Source organism: Macrosteles quadrilineatus, unplaced genomic scaffold, assembly GCF_028750875.1.
Source record: "Macrosteles quadrilineatus isolate MER2022 unplaced genomic scaffold, UCM_ALF_1.0 Scaffold_2__2_contigs__length_208266976, whole genome shotgun sequence".
Lineage (NCBI taxonomy): Eukaryota > Metazoa > Arthropoda > Insecta > Hemiptera > Cicadellidae > Macrosteles > Macrosteles quadrilineatus.
In genome coordinates, this window is record NW_026542595.1 from 190,021,133 (window position 1) to 190,035,848 (window position 14,716).

A 14,716-nucleotide genomic window follows, 5' to 3' on the forward strand; every position below is an offset into this window, starting at 1 on the left:
TCGGATATCTAATCCCTCACAATTCACTTAAGGGAGCATGGTTAGTCACAGAAATGTCGGTAATGCAGATTGGTCAGTATGCGTGTTAGCTTTATGTCAGCAATATGTCATGGTTGAGTGTAACAAGTCAGATACCTAATCTCTCATAATTTACATAGACTAAGGCAGCATAGTTAGTTCACAGCAATGTCAGTAATGCGAATCCATAAGTCTGTGTTTTAGCTTTATGTAACCATTATGCCTTGGTTGAGTGTAACATAGTCAGTTATCCAATCTCTAATAATTTACATAGACTAAGGCAGCATAGTTAGTTCACATCAATGTCAGTAATGCGGATCCATAAGTCTGTGTTTTAGCTTTATGTAACCATTATGCCTTGGTTGAGTGTAACATAGTCAGTTATCCAATCTCTAATAATTTACATAGACTAAGGCAGCATAGTTAGTTCACATCAATGTCAGTAATGCGGATCCATAAGTCTGTGTTTTAGCTTTGACCAAGAAGCGGTCCTCTGCAGAAACCCATTCTCAGCTTATAGGCCTACCTAGGCCTAGTCAAGAATCAAGTCTACAAAATTCCGAATCTGATGACAAAGTGAATGGACAGGAGGCCGGAAACACTGAAAATAGGAATAAAAGCTACTCCCAAGTACTAGCTAGCAATACTGACAGTAGGCCTAGAAACAAAATTAGACCTACAACTTCCAAGACGTCTCAAGAAGAGGTTAGGTTTTCTAAAACTAAGACTAAACCCATTATAGGTTCAAATACTGACAAAAGTGGTCTCAAGCGTGCGGAAAAATCCAAGGCAGTTTTTGTTAGTCGTTGTTCTTCAGATACGGAAAGTAGTGACATTGAATCCTATCTAAAAAGTGAAAATGTTATTTGTAACAAATGTGAGAAACTACCTACCAGGTTTTCAGACTATACAAGTTTCAAGGTAAGCGTCTCTGATAATCTTGTTAAGGACTTATTGAAACCTGAATTTTGGCCCGAGGGAATTTTTGTAAAAGAGTTTGAAGAACGTCGTTCAGGCAGACAAAATAACGTTAAAAGCTACATTCCTTCTCGTACTTTTTTAGGGGATCGTCCGAAAAAATGGGACTAAACATGATGCGGGAAAATCACTCCTCTGTAAATTTTTGTGCATCTAGACCTGTTAGCCAAAACGGCCATAGAGGCCCAAATAATGTAGGTGTAGGCCTAGGACTTTTTAACTTTTGTATATTGTTACTTAATGTACAGTGCCTTTCCACTGCTCGAATTTTAGACCTTGAAATGACACTTGCTCTGAATGATTATAAACTGCTTTGTCTCTCAGAACATTGGCAGTCCGATGAACTTATAAAGTGTACAAACATAAGTGGCTTCTGCCTTATTTCAGCCTATTGCAGAACTTCTCTGAAGCACGGTGGGGTTGCTCTTTTTGGGACACCTAACATAATGAACTCAATCACTGTTATTGATGTTAGTGATTTTTGCGTTGACCTGCATCATGAATATGTTTGCGTTCATTTGCATAGTTGCAGTATTATTTTCATTGGCATTTATAGGTCGCCTGACGGTGATCCCGACAGGTTTTTAGATAGCCTTGAAAGGTTAGTCCTCTCTTTAAGTGTAAGAAGATCTGCGAACAGTGTCGTCATAGGTGGCGACTTCAATGTGAACATCTTGGTAAGAAACAGACTTTCCGAAGATTTTTTAAACCTTTTAAGGTCCCTTGACCTCTATTGTTCTGTGTGGGAGCCTACTCGGGGCACTTCCTGCCTGGACAATGTAGCAACCGATTTATCTAATGACTGCTTTAATGCAGAGGTCCTTAGCTATGCCATTGCAGACCATGAAGCAATTAAGTTTAGCATAAGGGATAAGCAGGCAGATGGTAACGTCTCGAAGCATGGTACTATATCTAAGTTGTATAGGCCCTTTCCTGTAAGTAAAATACATAGCTTTGTGGGTGATCTCTTTAACATAGACTGGTATGTTCTACTTCAAGGTGGTAATGCTAACAAAAAATTTAACCAGTTTTTAAATACTTTTCTAATGTTGGTTAACGAGTGGTTTCCCAAAAAACCCCTCCGGCCCCGTAAGAATCTAAAAAACTCCATCCAGCCCTATGCAGACAATCCCACTTTACTAACCTTAAGAAAGTGGAAACTTTTAACCTATGATATGTACAAGGTATCCAAAACTCCTGAAGCTAAAGCAAGATATCTGCGAGTCAAAAATGAATACCAAGAAAGCCTTAAGCTTGCCAGATTTGAAAGTAATGTCAAATTCATTGAATCTGCACAAAATCCTTGTTCTGCAGCTTGGACGGTTATAAAGAGAGAAGTGGTTCCAACAAAACCTTTACAGCTGACCAACCTAACACCCAGTGAGTTCAACGAATTTTTTGTGAACTCGGTCCAACAGACCCGTGACGCTATTGGAATCCCCCCTACCTCTGGCCTAGAACTACTGGGAAAACATCCTCCACCTACTAGTACCTTTCACATGTCCCCAGTTTCATGTGATAAAGTCATATCTGTAGTGCAAGGGTTAAAGAATTCTTCTAGCAGAGACATATATGATATCTCTACTAGTTTTGTGAAACAGATAATTTTCTCTATAGTTAGCCCATTAACTTACTGTATCAATTGTTGTATTTTAGAAGGTATTTTCCCTGATGTTTTAAAAATTGCCAGGGTTGTGCCTATTCACAAGAAAGGCAATCCCAACCTGCCAGAGAATTTTAGACCAATTTCTATTCTGCCATCTTTCTCTAAGATCCTTGAGTTTATTATTAAAGAACAGCTCTCTCTGTATTTTGAAGCAAATAATCTGTTCTCAGCTGCCCAGTTTGGTTTCAGGCCTCACCGCAGCACTACTGATGCGGTTGACAAGTTAATAAAGGCAGCTTTTCAGTCTTTTGAGGATGGGGGCTTTGCTGGGGCCACTCTTTGTGACCTCAGCAAGGCCTTTGACATGGTGGATCATGACACCCTCCTGGGAAAGTTAAATTTCTATGGGGTTAAGGGGAAACTTTTTGAACTGTTTGAGTCATACCTGACTGGACGTGGGCAGCTGGTTTGTATAAATGGCAGACAATCCAGTGTACAGCAATTGACCCATGGTGTACCTCAGGGCTCAATTCTTGGTCCCTTACTCTTCAATGTCATGCTTAATGATCTCGCTTTGTGTTTGGGGCAAGGTGTCATCTGTTACGCAGATGATACTACACTCTTTGAAACTAGTAATGAACTGGGAGATCTTGAGGAAGCCATGAAACGATCTCTTGAGGGGGCATCGGCCTGGTTCCGAGCAAATCACTTTTTTCTAAATGAGACAAAGACTAAGTCAATAATCTTTAGCCTAAGAAACTTAGAACATAGTGTGAAATCTGTCAAACTTCTAGGCTTACATCTCGATAATAAAGTAGACTGGAATGACCAGATTAGCCATGTTTGTGCTAGACTTTCCAGAGCTCTGTGTCTACTCAGAAGACTGAGATATTTTGTACCAAAGGACTGGCTGAAAACTGCTTATATTGCTTTCTTTCAGAGTATTTTATTGTATGGCCTAAGGCTCTGGGGTGCCGCCTCTGGGGTCAAGAGAGTTCTGCGCTATCAAAAGAAAGCAGTTAGAGTAGTAGCTGGTGCTGATTACTTGGACCATTGCAAACCCATATTTGTAGCTGAGAACTTAATGACAGTTTGTAACCTCTATATTTTTCAGTCCTTGATCAAAATCAAGAAGGAATGGGATTCTCTTGAGCTGAGAGGCGACATCCATCCCTATAATACACGTAGGAAAAATGATATCAATTTACCACATGTTAGATTAAGTAAAGTTCAGATGTCGAATGAGATTCTAAGTTATAAGTTTTTTAATAAACTTCCTTTTGCAGCTCGGAACCTGCCGGACCCAAAATTTAGAAAAGGTGTTGAGGGGCTCCTTTTGGCAAACCCTTTGTACAAAAACAGAGAATTTTTTGATTTGAAAGAAGAACTTGTAAGTAGTTTTTTTTAGTTTTTCAACCGAGTGCTGTGTGCTGTTTTTTTTTCTTCTCTTTGCATGGAGAGTTTCAGGAATGTAATTCTTTATATTGGTAAGAAACCTTGTACCATTGTCTTATTTTAGTTTCTATTCTTTTTTAGCTATAGTTGACTGACGTTTTCCAGCAATGTAACCACATTTTATGGAAATAAAAATTCTTGATTCTTGATTCTTGATTCTTGATTCTTGATTCTTGATTCTTGATTCTTGATTCTTGATTCTTTATGTAACCATTATGCCTTGTTTGAGTGTAACATAGTCAGTTATCTAATCTCTAATAATTTACATAGACTAAGGCAGCATAGTTAGTTCACATCAATGTCAGTAATGCGGATCCATAAGTCTGTGTTTTAGCTTAATCTCAGCAATATGTCTTGGTTGAGTTTAACATAGTCAGATATCTAATCTCTCATTAATTACATGGACTAAGGCAGCATAGTTAGTTCACAGCAATGTCAGTAATGCGAATCCACAAGTCTGTGTTTTAATTTAGCTTAATGTAACCATTAAACTTATGTCTTGGTTGAGTGTAATATAGCCGGATATCTAATCTCTCACAATTCACTTAAGGAAGCATGGTTAGTCACAGCAATGTCGGTAATGCAGATTGTCAGAATGCGTGTTAGCTTTATGTCAGCAATATGTCTTGGTTGAGTGTAACATAGTCGGATATCTAATCTCTCACAATTCACTTAAGGAAGCATGGATAGTCACAGCAATGTCGGTAATGCAGATTGGTCAGTGTGCGTGTTAGCTTTATGTCAGCAATATGTCTTGGTTGAGTGTAACATAGTCAGATATCTAATATCTCATTATTTACATAAAGGCAGCGTAGTTAGTTCATAGCAATGTCAGTAATGCGGATCTATAAGTCTGTGTTTTAGCTTAATGTCAGCAATATGTCTTGGTTGAGTGTAACATAATCAGATATTCGACCCCCCATTCATTATTATTTGATACATCATGGTCAGCCACATTAAAACCTACCAGCAATGTCGATATTGCAGATCGATTAGTGTGCGTGCTGGTTTCATGCCAACGTTATATGGTTAGTTAATGAATGCCATTACTGCAGGTTGATTAATTCGCAACGCTAACTCTACTGAGTTTATTATGCAAATTATGCGATATTACCCCACCTAATTAGATTCTTGCATATAGATATTGATAACCCTACTATTTGGTTTGGTAGGATAATTTGCTCATGTAAATCTATGTATTTTATTTACAATTTCCTATAATATTCATAGAGTTGCTAAGGGCAACCTAACCATAATTTAAAAGAAAATGTGACTTCTTGATCACCATTGTACGTGTTATTAAATTTACGGAAAGTAAATAAAGATACGTCTTATAACACTTAAAACATAGATTTACGCTTATACTGTTACTCACAAGACGGTAAATATACAAAAGATGGTAAGTGGTGATCGATTTCGATTGGACACTCCAATCATCATCAGACCCAATAGGCGAATGTCATCGCCTATTGGGTCTGATGATGATTGGAGTGTAATATTATCTCATGGATAAAAGCCAATGTGGTTGGTGAGATTTGAACCAGGCATTTCAAGACTATAACTTCCTTACTCTACACCTACTGCACCCACCCCCTCGTTATTATACATTTTCCATTACAATAGTGCATTTGTATTTGCCAATCAACAATTTAATTACGTGGTTACTTACATAACAAATACACATACTCTACAAATTGTACCAATTGTTATTAGAATATCTGTAAAAGCCTCCACTGGGCGTTAAAGGCAGTTTAACAAATGACACATCCCACGAGACCTATAAAATACATAATTTCGATGTATTGGAAAAACATTGCAATGGAACACGATTGTGGTTTGTTTTGTACAAACAATTAACCCGTTCAAATAACGAGGATTTGATATTGTATCTTGTAAACATAACAACTGTGTTTGATTATTTTCAACAATTTTTTGGATAAAATTTTACACATTCGTTATGCTTTCGTTGCACCAAGTAAATTTTTGAAACTGAGCTAAACTTTCTAACACGTACGAGTTCTATTGAGTTTTGGTCAAAAGATTAGAATTTTAAAATGTCGTCTTTATTCTATTTTGTAACTAACTTTGTTTGCGAGAAGGGTTTTAACAGTTAGTTAGTTATGATTTTTTTTAACTTTCTGTTACGATCAACCGATAGAGAAAGAAAGTTTCCAGGGATTAGGGTATGAAAACAAACGTAAAATATTAAAATCAGTGTTGTCACAATATAATTTTAAAATATATTGTTTTATACGACCAACCATTCGAAACATATAATTCTCATTTCATCTACGTACTTCTAGATGTCCAAATAAACAAACCTTGTGGTAATATATCTCAATACTTTTCACAGTCTTTCTTAAGGTCTTTTAACTTCTTATCTATGATGAAATATAACCATTCACCATTACTGCCATCCATGTTCGCAATCCCTACTTACACTATATAAAATTTAAAGGCCAAAAGTTGTAGTTTGTTTGAGAAAACACAAACTTTGAGCTCCTTCATAGTTTACCAAGCTGGCAAGTATATACAGAAAATTGAACTTTGTTCCGAGAAAATATAGCTTGATTAACTGGGTTGGTTTTAGTAAAAAGCATGTTTAAATACAACATTTAATAAGTATTTTTAAATAACTGTTGTGGTTGGTAATCTAACACTTTTGGATCATTTCGAGGAAACATTATGTAAACTCCCAATAGTAAAAATTAACACAGCAATGAACATAGTGATTTTTTTTTCAATGTCCAAAAATCCCTTAAAACTGTGAAAAGGGGTTTTCATCAATTATTATTTTTTTATATAAGATCAAACAAATAAACTATTCTATAATTTTGCCCCTATAGATTGCCAACATTTTTAAAGCTAAACGAAGTACGTTGTCTCTAGGGAGGAAAAGATGATTGCATGTTTTTTTTTATTGCATGTATACACCTTGCCAAGATAATATATTTCAATACAAAAATTTTTTATGTTTTGGAGTATTTAGCTTGGCAGTACAACTGCGTACTCAAAGTTTGCAACAAACTGACCAAAAAAGGAATCATTCTGGCTACAGAACTGGCTACTAGGCTACTAAGGTAGCCAGTGCGCCACCAGCTACTGTCGCTGGCTACGTCACCAGAACACCTCTTTTAATACGGCTCTAAGCAAACGTTATAATTTAAATGCTTGGACACAAATTTAAAAGGCAATTGATTTTTGTTTCGAGATGATACAGTGGCAAATAAATAATTCATTGTAAAATGAGGCATTTGGAGTTATTGAAAATAGTTAAAAATAATTTTCTAATCTAGTTTTGTGTAAATAAAAGTTTATTCAAAAAAAGAAATTCAGGATAATAGTATACACTGAGATGCATTATTGTTTTCCTAATTTGCAAATAATGAGTTTATACAACACAAGCAATTTGTCACATAATTATGAGTGTCTGCCATCGCAAATCATCTTTGTGGAATTTTTTGTTGTAAACTGTTCATTATAAACAGAGGTTTAAATCCCATCGCTGTTTCCTCCTTTTAATATTACTAAAATAAGATTGCATAGATTTACGTTGTGTTTAACCCTTTAAAATATATACAATTTATTGAATTTCTATGAACATGTTTGTTTGAAACCCTCGATAAAGAGACGTCACGATGGATTTATATTTTGCAGAATTGCTGTAACGGGAGTCTTTATTATTTAACTGGTGAAGATCTGATGAAGCAGGAATATGCAGGGTTCGTGCACTTTACTGCCTACATCAACGTTATTATCTCCGTTACACCCAGGTTTTACAACATCATTACATCTCCGTCGTTATTCGACGTAAGAATAATAAAGAAGATAATATTTGAAGTAATAAGGCCCCTAATTGGACCTTTGGCACAAACATATTATTACGTTCTTTACAGCTGCACTTTCAGCATAGCATATTGTAATTTTTCTAGTAATGACATTTTACTAAGGTTTGGTGGCACATTTTGATTTCGGATAATGTAGGCCTAAACTGCGAATAATACCTTTGCAACAAATCCAAAAATTAATTTGATCGTCTGTTTGCTTTCTTTATGTTTATTCCCGTATAAAAACAAAACTTAGTAGGAAAAATTAAGTTCCATTACCCTATCCATTAGTCTATCAAACTGCAGAGAATTTGCCACAATGATGACATGAGAGAGACAACAAACTGTAATAACCATTTATTTATTTCTCGCAACGTATGTGCTGAGTTGTCTGCCCTGCTAAGCTAATTTTAATAGTTAAAACAATTTTCTTAACATTAACAATACAAGTTTTTAGGGGATCCTTTTAAATGAAAATAAAATTAGAGGAACACATTAGACACTTTAAAGAATATTTTATTGATTTGAAGAATGTTTTTCATTTATTTACTATGCATCGTGATGCGATGTTATGAAGAGGATGTTAGCCGTTCACCATATAAGTAATAAATATGATTACTAGAGCTAAAAAAATATAAAACTTCTAAATGAGCACATATTTAGTAAAATTTAGGGATGTTTAAAGTTGAATATAAAATTGATGAAGTGCAGATAACATTAAATTAAGAAAGTGAAAATACTATTCATATTGTCCATTTTATGTTGTATCTTCATAGCTCTGCTAGACATAAAACAAAAATTACAATACACTAATCAGTTATAGTTTTAATTAAAGACGATAATTAGTCATTTACTATGTAATTTGGTTCTTTTATAATTCATATTTTATATTTTCTAAAATGCCAACTTCGGGATAAAGCTATAAAATAGGCCGGTTTACTTACAATTAAATATTCAACTAATTAAAACCATCTCTGAGCGATACATTAAAATTATTCGTTTATAAGAAATAAACTATGTTGTTACTTTCACTTTCATTGTGTGGTGTCAAACCAAACAAAGCTGTAAAAAATTTCTACTAAACATTAAACATCATACAGAATTACATTTAAATAGTGAAACGAATTACAGGGTAACAGTATAAGTTAAAATAAGAATTGCAATAGTATAATTGGAATAAGCATCAGGTATAGTATAAATAATGATCGAGTATTTTCTCATCTGTGTTCCTAAGAAAACCATTACTTAATGAACCATTGACTTTAATGAAAACCCAACTAGCCAACATTGCTCATCTAGATTTCATTGTAATTGTTTGAAATGGATTTGACCAAACACTACCTAGGGCTTGTATTTATAGACGTAACTGAATAATGAAATAAACACCTTACAAGTTAACGACGTAAATAGATGAATAATTTAAGAATCCTAGGTTAAATGTTTAGTGGATTGACTGTAAGGCCGAATTAAATTCATAATAGTGAGTTAAACATTTACTTCAAAAAAATACTGTTGTATGGATTTTAGGGGGGGCAATTCTTGAAAACAGAGAAGAGTTATATGCTCTTGTCTTAATAGGTGTACCTACAACGTAAAACAGGAATGCCACTGAATCATGACATTATAATATGGAATAACCAGTTCTATTCAGGAACAACCTTGCGCATTAATTAAAAAACCAAGCCAATCAAGTTGCGCACCGTTTTCTAATAGATAAATCGATGGATAGTAAATGGTCTTGGATAAAAAAATCACTGTTCCGAAACATATTCTATTAATTTACCTCCTGCTTAGAGTGATATTTAACACTTGTATGTTCTAAATCAGTAGATATACATTGATTTATTTGTATTGCTCTTCCGATTTGTACATAAATTAATATTGAAACTTAGCTGTGGAATTACAAATTGTATTTAAATTTATGATTGCCTTAGGGATTTTCATCATAATCCCTTACTAGCTCAGCTACAAGATTAGTGAAAGTTACTTTACTTGAGTGGTTTTGGCTCATCAGCTGATGCGAGGAGGCGCAACAAATGAGTTTATAATGTAATAAACACTAAGCAGGTATGACTACGTCATCTCCTTTGTTATTTAAATGTATTAAAACTCAGACACAAATAGTGAGTATATTTAAGTGATTTTTTGTTGTTGATGAGTGAGTATGTTCTTCACCGCAGTAAGTTTGTGTTTCTTAATAGAAAGAAAAGAATTGATTTGGAAGTGGACATAGTTTTAACAAATAATGATCATTCAATCTCACACATTTAATTAGAAGTGCAAACTTTATTTTATAAAACAATGAGCATTTAATAGTACCAAATGCAAATCTATTTTAGTGTTCGTCTGAAGGGAAGAATTGTGTGACTTCCTCTTTTAGTTTTAATGCATACATTTAATTAAAAATACACAAATAGCTTATTTCCTAAATGGGAAAGTCGCTAAAACGTGCTTTTAGTCAACCCAGTTTATACATACGCATTTTCTATATAGGGTTTGAACGATACCCTTCAAGACTGAAATCATGCGGTCAATCGATGAGACCACATACATCACTATCTAAAATATTTTTAAACTTTTCATAATAAAACTTTTTCCAAAATGATTACAGTGCAGACATTATTTTTACATATTCCTGAATTAGGTTTAAACAAATTTCACGTTTCAATTTCCAAATGCTGTAGATATTCAATGCTCTTTGAAATAAATGACGACATTAACACTCATGAAATAATCATCCCCGTAAGTCCAAACCTACATAGAAATACGAAACCATACATTCCCTTTAAGCTGTCTACATATACTGTTAACCTAAGCAGAGCTACAGTAATGTTCAATGCCTAAACTAATGGACAAGGGTTTATCAGTTTTCCAGAGCTCGAACATCTGATAAATTGTCTGGGTTTTATCTCTTGGAAGTCTTACAAGCTATAGCCTTGTCTTCAGGAGAAGTAATATCTCTGATTTAGTGTGTGTTGAGTAAAAGCTATATCGGTGGAATATTTAGATTTTAAGCCATAAATTAAGTTGTATCCATTAACTTGAGTCCTAATAATTGCACAGCATATTTGTTAAGTAATGTACACGTCCTGAGTATTTTTTTTTTTTTTTTACAAATGCTATGCATTGAGGTAACTCAAAAATGTATATTGTGTGGGTATTTATATACATAAATAATAATAACTGACTTGGTGAGGACAATAAAATATATAAAAATCAAAACTCTCAAAACTGGCAGTAACCAGGAGAGCGCCAAATTAAATAAACGCTGAATTACCGAAAGTAATATTAAATCTAAACAAAGTGTTAAAATTTTTAACTAGTTTACCACTATAAATACTCAGAGAAACACATGTGTACTATCATTGACTATTGGATATTGTCAAAGATACTATTTAATGTAAATATTACAGGCAGGAGGAGAAATATTCGACGTCGATCACAATGAGATTGGAAGGATGAGGATTTATCTGGTTAACACTGACAGTTAGTCAATGCTTTCACCAATGATTTCAATTAAATTGATATTTCGTGTTCCCTTCACAACTCATTGATATTGAAATGGAAACTTTTTGGGTCTTTGGAAGGCTAATCTCTGAAGGCTAAAATTTGATAGTAACCTATATCAAAAACAAAAATGTTCATGCAGTATTATGGCAAAACTTCATTTCATTATCCTTTAACATAACTAATAGGCTTTAACTGTACTGATATTTTTAAACACATTTTCATATTTTCCAGGATGATAATTTGTTACTTTCCGTGTCCGGAAATCAGACTTCGCTTTTCCAAAAATTAGCTACCGATATGGCTTTGTCATTCGCTTGTAAAAGATCATCTAATGTGCAAGACTGGTCTAGGCGTGGACAGATCAGCAGATGGTCAGGATCCTGTACAGCACCACACGCACACCAGATGTTTTCTTCGTCTGGTAAGAGACCCCATTTCTGTATGTTTGTCTTGCATTTTGGTACCTCGACCCTGATTCGATTTAGGGTCTTCCACACCATGTAATGCAGACCTCCACCAGGAGCCAGTTCCTCCCTGGCTGGTATGGGACCGATTGCTTGAGAGTGATCCATCTAGGACTCGTGTCCGTGATAAAAAGCTCTTTCTGGACCGAAGCCTTCGCTCTGCAGGTTGGTGGCCGTGTAATGGGTGACGAGGGTCTGTCTCTTGCTTAGTCCTTTCCGCGTCAGCAGCGACATCACAATTGGGGTGCACAGAAGGAGCCTCCTCGAAAATTGTGACCATTACGTGCTAGGAACGACATCACAATCGTATCGGGCGCACCCCGGACAACGCTGACATCTCAGCGGCAAATCCTTCTACAACTGGAAGATAATTTGTATGCTCAAAGGTCAATATATACTCATATGGGCAGCCTGCGTCAATTTCAAAACAGTAACATTTACGACATTAAAACTCGTAATAATATAATCGATTGAAATTGTACCCCTTCCTCCTAAAATGGATTTAATTTATCCGTGAATATCGGTTAAATTGATGAAAAAAAATTTTACTATCCATCGCAGTGTTATTTGTTGCATCTATAAAAGAGGCGAGTTTCCCTGTAGTTTTGGCCTACAGTTAATTGAAGACAGATTCGTCAATGTGATCTAATACAGAGTGGTTGAAGGTGGAATGTTCAATTACCAGTACAAGGAGTCATCAGGACAGGTTAGTCCTCAGATGTTGCTGCTCAAAGCTAAGCTGTTTAGCCTGTTAATTCACAGCTTGAAGCTATGGGAGGGGATAGTTGTCAACTGTAGTGGCCAGTTAAAGCAAGTAGAGTAAACTACTTATCTCACGACGACAGAACATATACTTCATTTTATGTAATTATGATCTCTAGTGTATGTAAGTATTGAAAATGGTTAGGTTTCCTAGTTTTGGCTCCAAATTGGTGCCATTATTTGTAGGGTATAAAAGTATAATGTATTCATCATAATTTTTTTGTGTGAATAATCCCTTGGTTACAAATTTACTTAATTTTTCAAATTTGACAATCTCCAGAAGAATATTGCAAAAGAATAATTGTATTTCAATCATTGCCTGTGACACACACTTATACAAATACCACGAGTACGTTGAAATACCAGTAATAGCCCTACTGCCAACAACACATCGCGTTCAGGATAGGTGTTATTTGAACCAAATCTTAATTACTCGTGCCCGTGTCTGTTGGTGTATTTGCTTATGATGTGATGGTGTATTTGATTAATCAAACACCAGGGATAAATAAGATTTTAGTAATCTACATTTTGACCAAAAGTCGTTCAAAACCAGTAGCCCTTTCAAGAAAAATAGACTCGCTTTCGGTTTTCACAGCATTTTAACCTTTTTTTATATTACCAATTTTAATGCCCAAGTACGGCCTGAAAATATCATCCCTTGATGCCGAAACTATTTTATGAGTGCAATATGTCCATTATAAGGTAACCATTTTATAAGCTGATGTCTACACCGTGAACAAACCACAAATCCAACTTGTTAATTAATTACTTTATTCGTATTTAGTACAATATAGAACTGAAGTCTACCAAATGAATCGATCGTTAATTTTTGTACAATCCTGCAATTGGATTAGTATTATGTTGTTGGCCAAATAAAAAAAAAACATTTTTGTCTAGTGGTAAGCAATAAGCCCATGTACCTCATAATTACAATCCTAAGATAAACAAGATTTAAATTTAATTTATTGTACGTGATATTTTATAGTTTATTTGTCATTCTCCTCCTTTAACTTACACCCAAAGACTACGGTCATTTCACTATTGTTTGACTGATTATTTCACAGGGATAAACATCAATTTTTTATCAGTCCTGTACATGACTGTACTGTCAAAATATTTTTTACTAAGTAATAAATAACACACTAAATTTCAATAAAAATTATTTCTAGTAGCTGACAATATATCACCAAATTTAAAAGATAACCGTAAACGTTAAAACATATTATGTTTCCATATTTCATAATCAGTTATTGACGTAAGTACATAGTGTAATTAATAAATTATCTTACAAGTTATAAGAAACTAAGCATAAAAGACTAAAGAAGCATAAAATAACTCAAACCTTTTATCAAAGGAAGAAAAAGACAATTAACTAACCTGAAAAAAAACAATCAGTTAACGACCATACAATATGTTAATACTATAAGCAAACTAATACAGATAAAGGAAATATTTAAATTTACAGTTTCTTCAATGATATCGTGTATTTAACCACAGCAATATTAAGCCCGAAAATCCTTAGGATAAAAATATTGACTTAAAACAAACACTAATTAGTTGTAGAGTGCAGTTATTCAAAGCCACAGAAAGACAATTAACTTCACTCTAATGTTAAACATTTAGTGACCGTACATACAGTGAAATAAAAATGGAAAAGGGACAAACCCCTAGAGTGACCTAAGCGTCGTGAAAAAGATTATCTTTAGGAGATACCTACATTAACGTCCGTTTGCACATCAACGCGACACGCTCTTTCCTATGAGACGTGAATGGTCAAAATCGGTTAAGAAATGGCGGGGAGTTCAACTAACAAATTTCCTGTTAGCATATTAATTATATATTTTAAGCCTATGTATGCAATCATTCATTACCTAATCCAATTTTGTTTAATAATGTTATCAATATAATAGTGGTTAAGATCTGACTGATCAATAACTAAAGGCTCGACCCAGTTGACCAAATGCACAAACATAGAGGGTTGTTTGTGTGGGTAACCAAGTGTTGACCTGACCTGTGATAATTGAACACAGGGATGCCAACCTAAGGGTGAATAGGTCAAATTATATCTCTAGTTTGGCACAAAGAATGTTTACAAA

The 14,716-nt window shown here is 34.5% G+C and overlaps 1 protein-coding gene across 1 annotated transcript in view; it reads left to right on the forward strand.

The window, feature by feature from the left end:
• Nucleotides 1–53: 53 nt before the first annotated feature.
• The window catches only part of LOC128985230 (uncharacterized), a 97,852-nt gene continuing 83,189 nt past the window's right edge, over nucleotides 54–14,716 (forward strand). Inside the window, exons 1-3 of the mRNA XM_054404619.1 lie at nucleotides 54–72; nucleotides 2,311–2,484; nucleotides 2,833–3,057. Of these exons, the coding sequence (XP_054260594.1) occupies nucleotides 54–72; nucleotides 2,311–2,484; nucleotides 2,833–3,057 (418 nt within the window). The remainder of the gene's footprint in view (nucleotides 73–2,310; nucleotides 2,485–2,832; nucleotides 3,058–14,716) is intronic.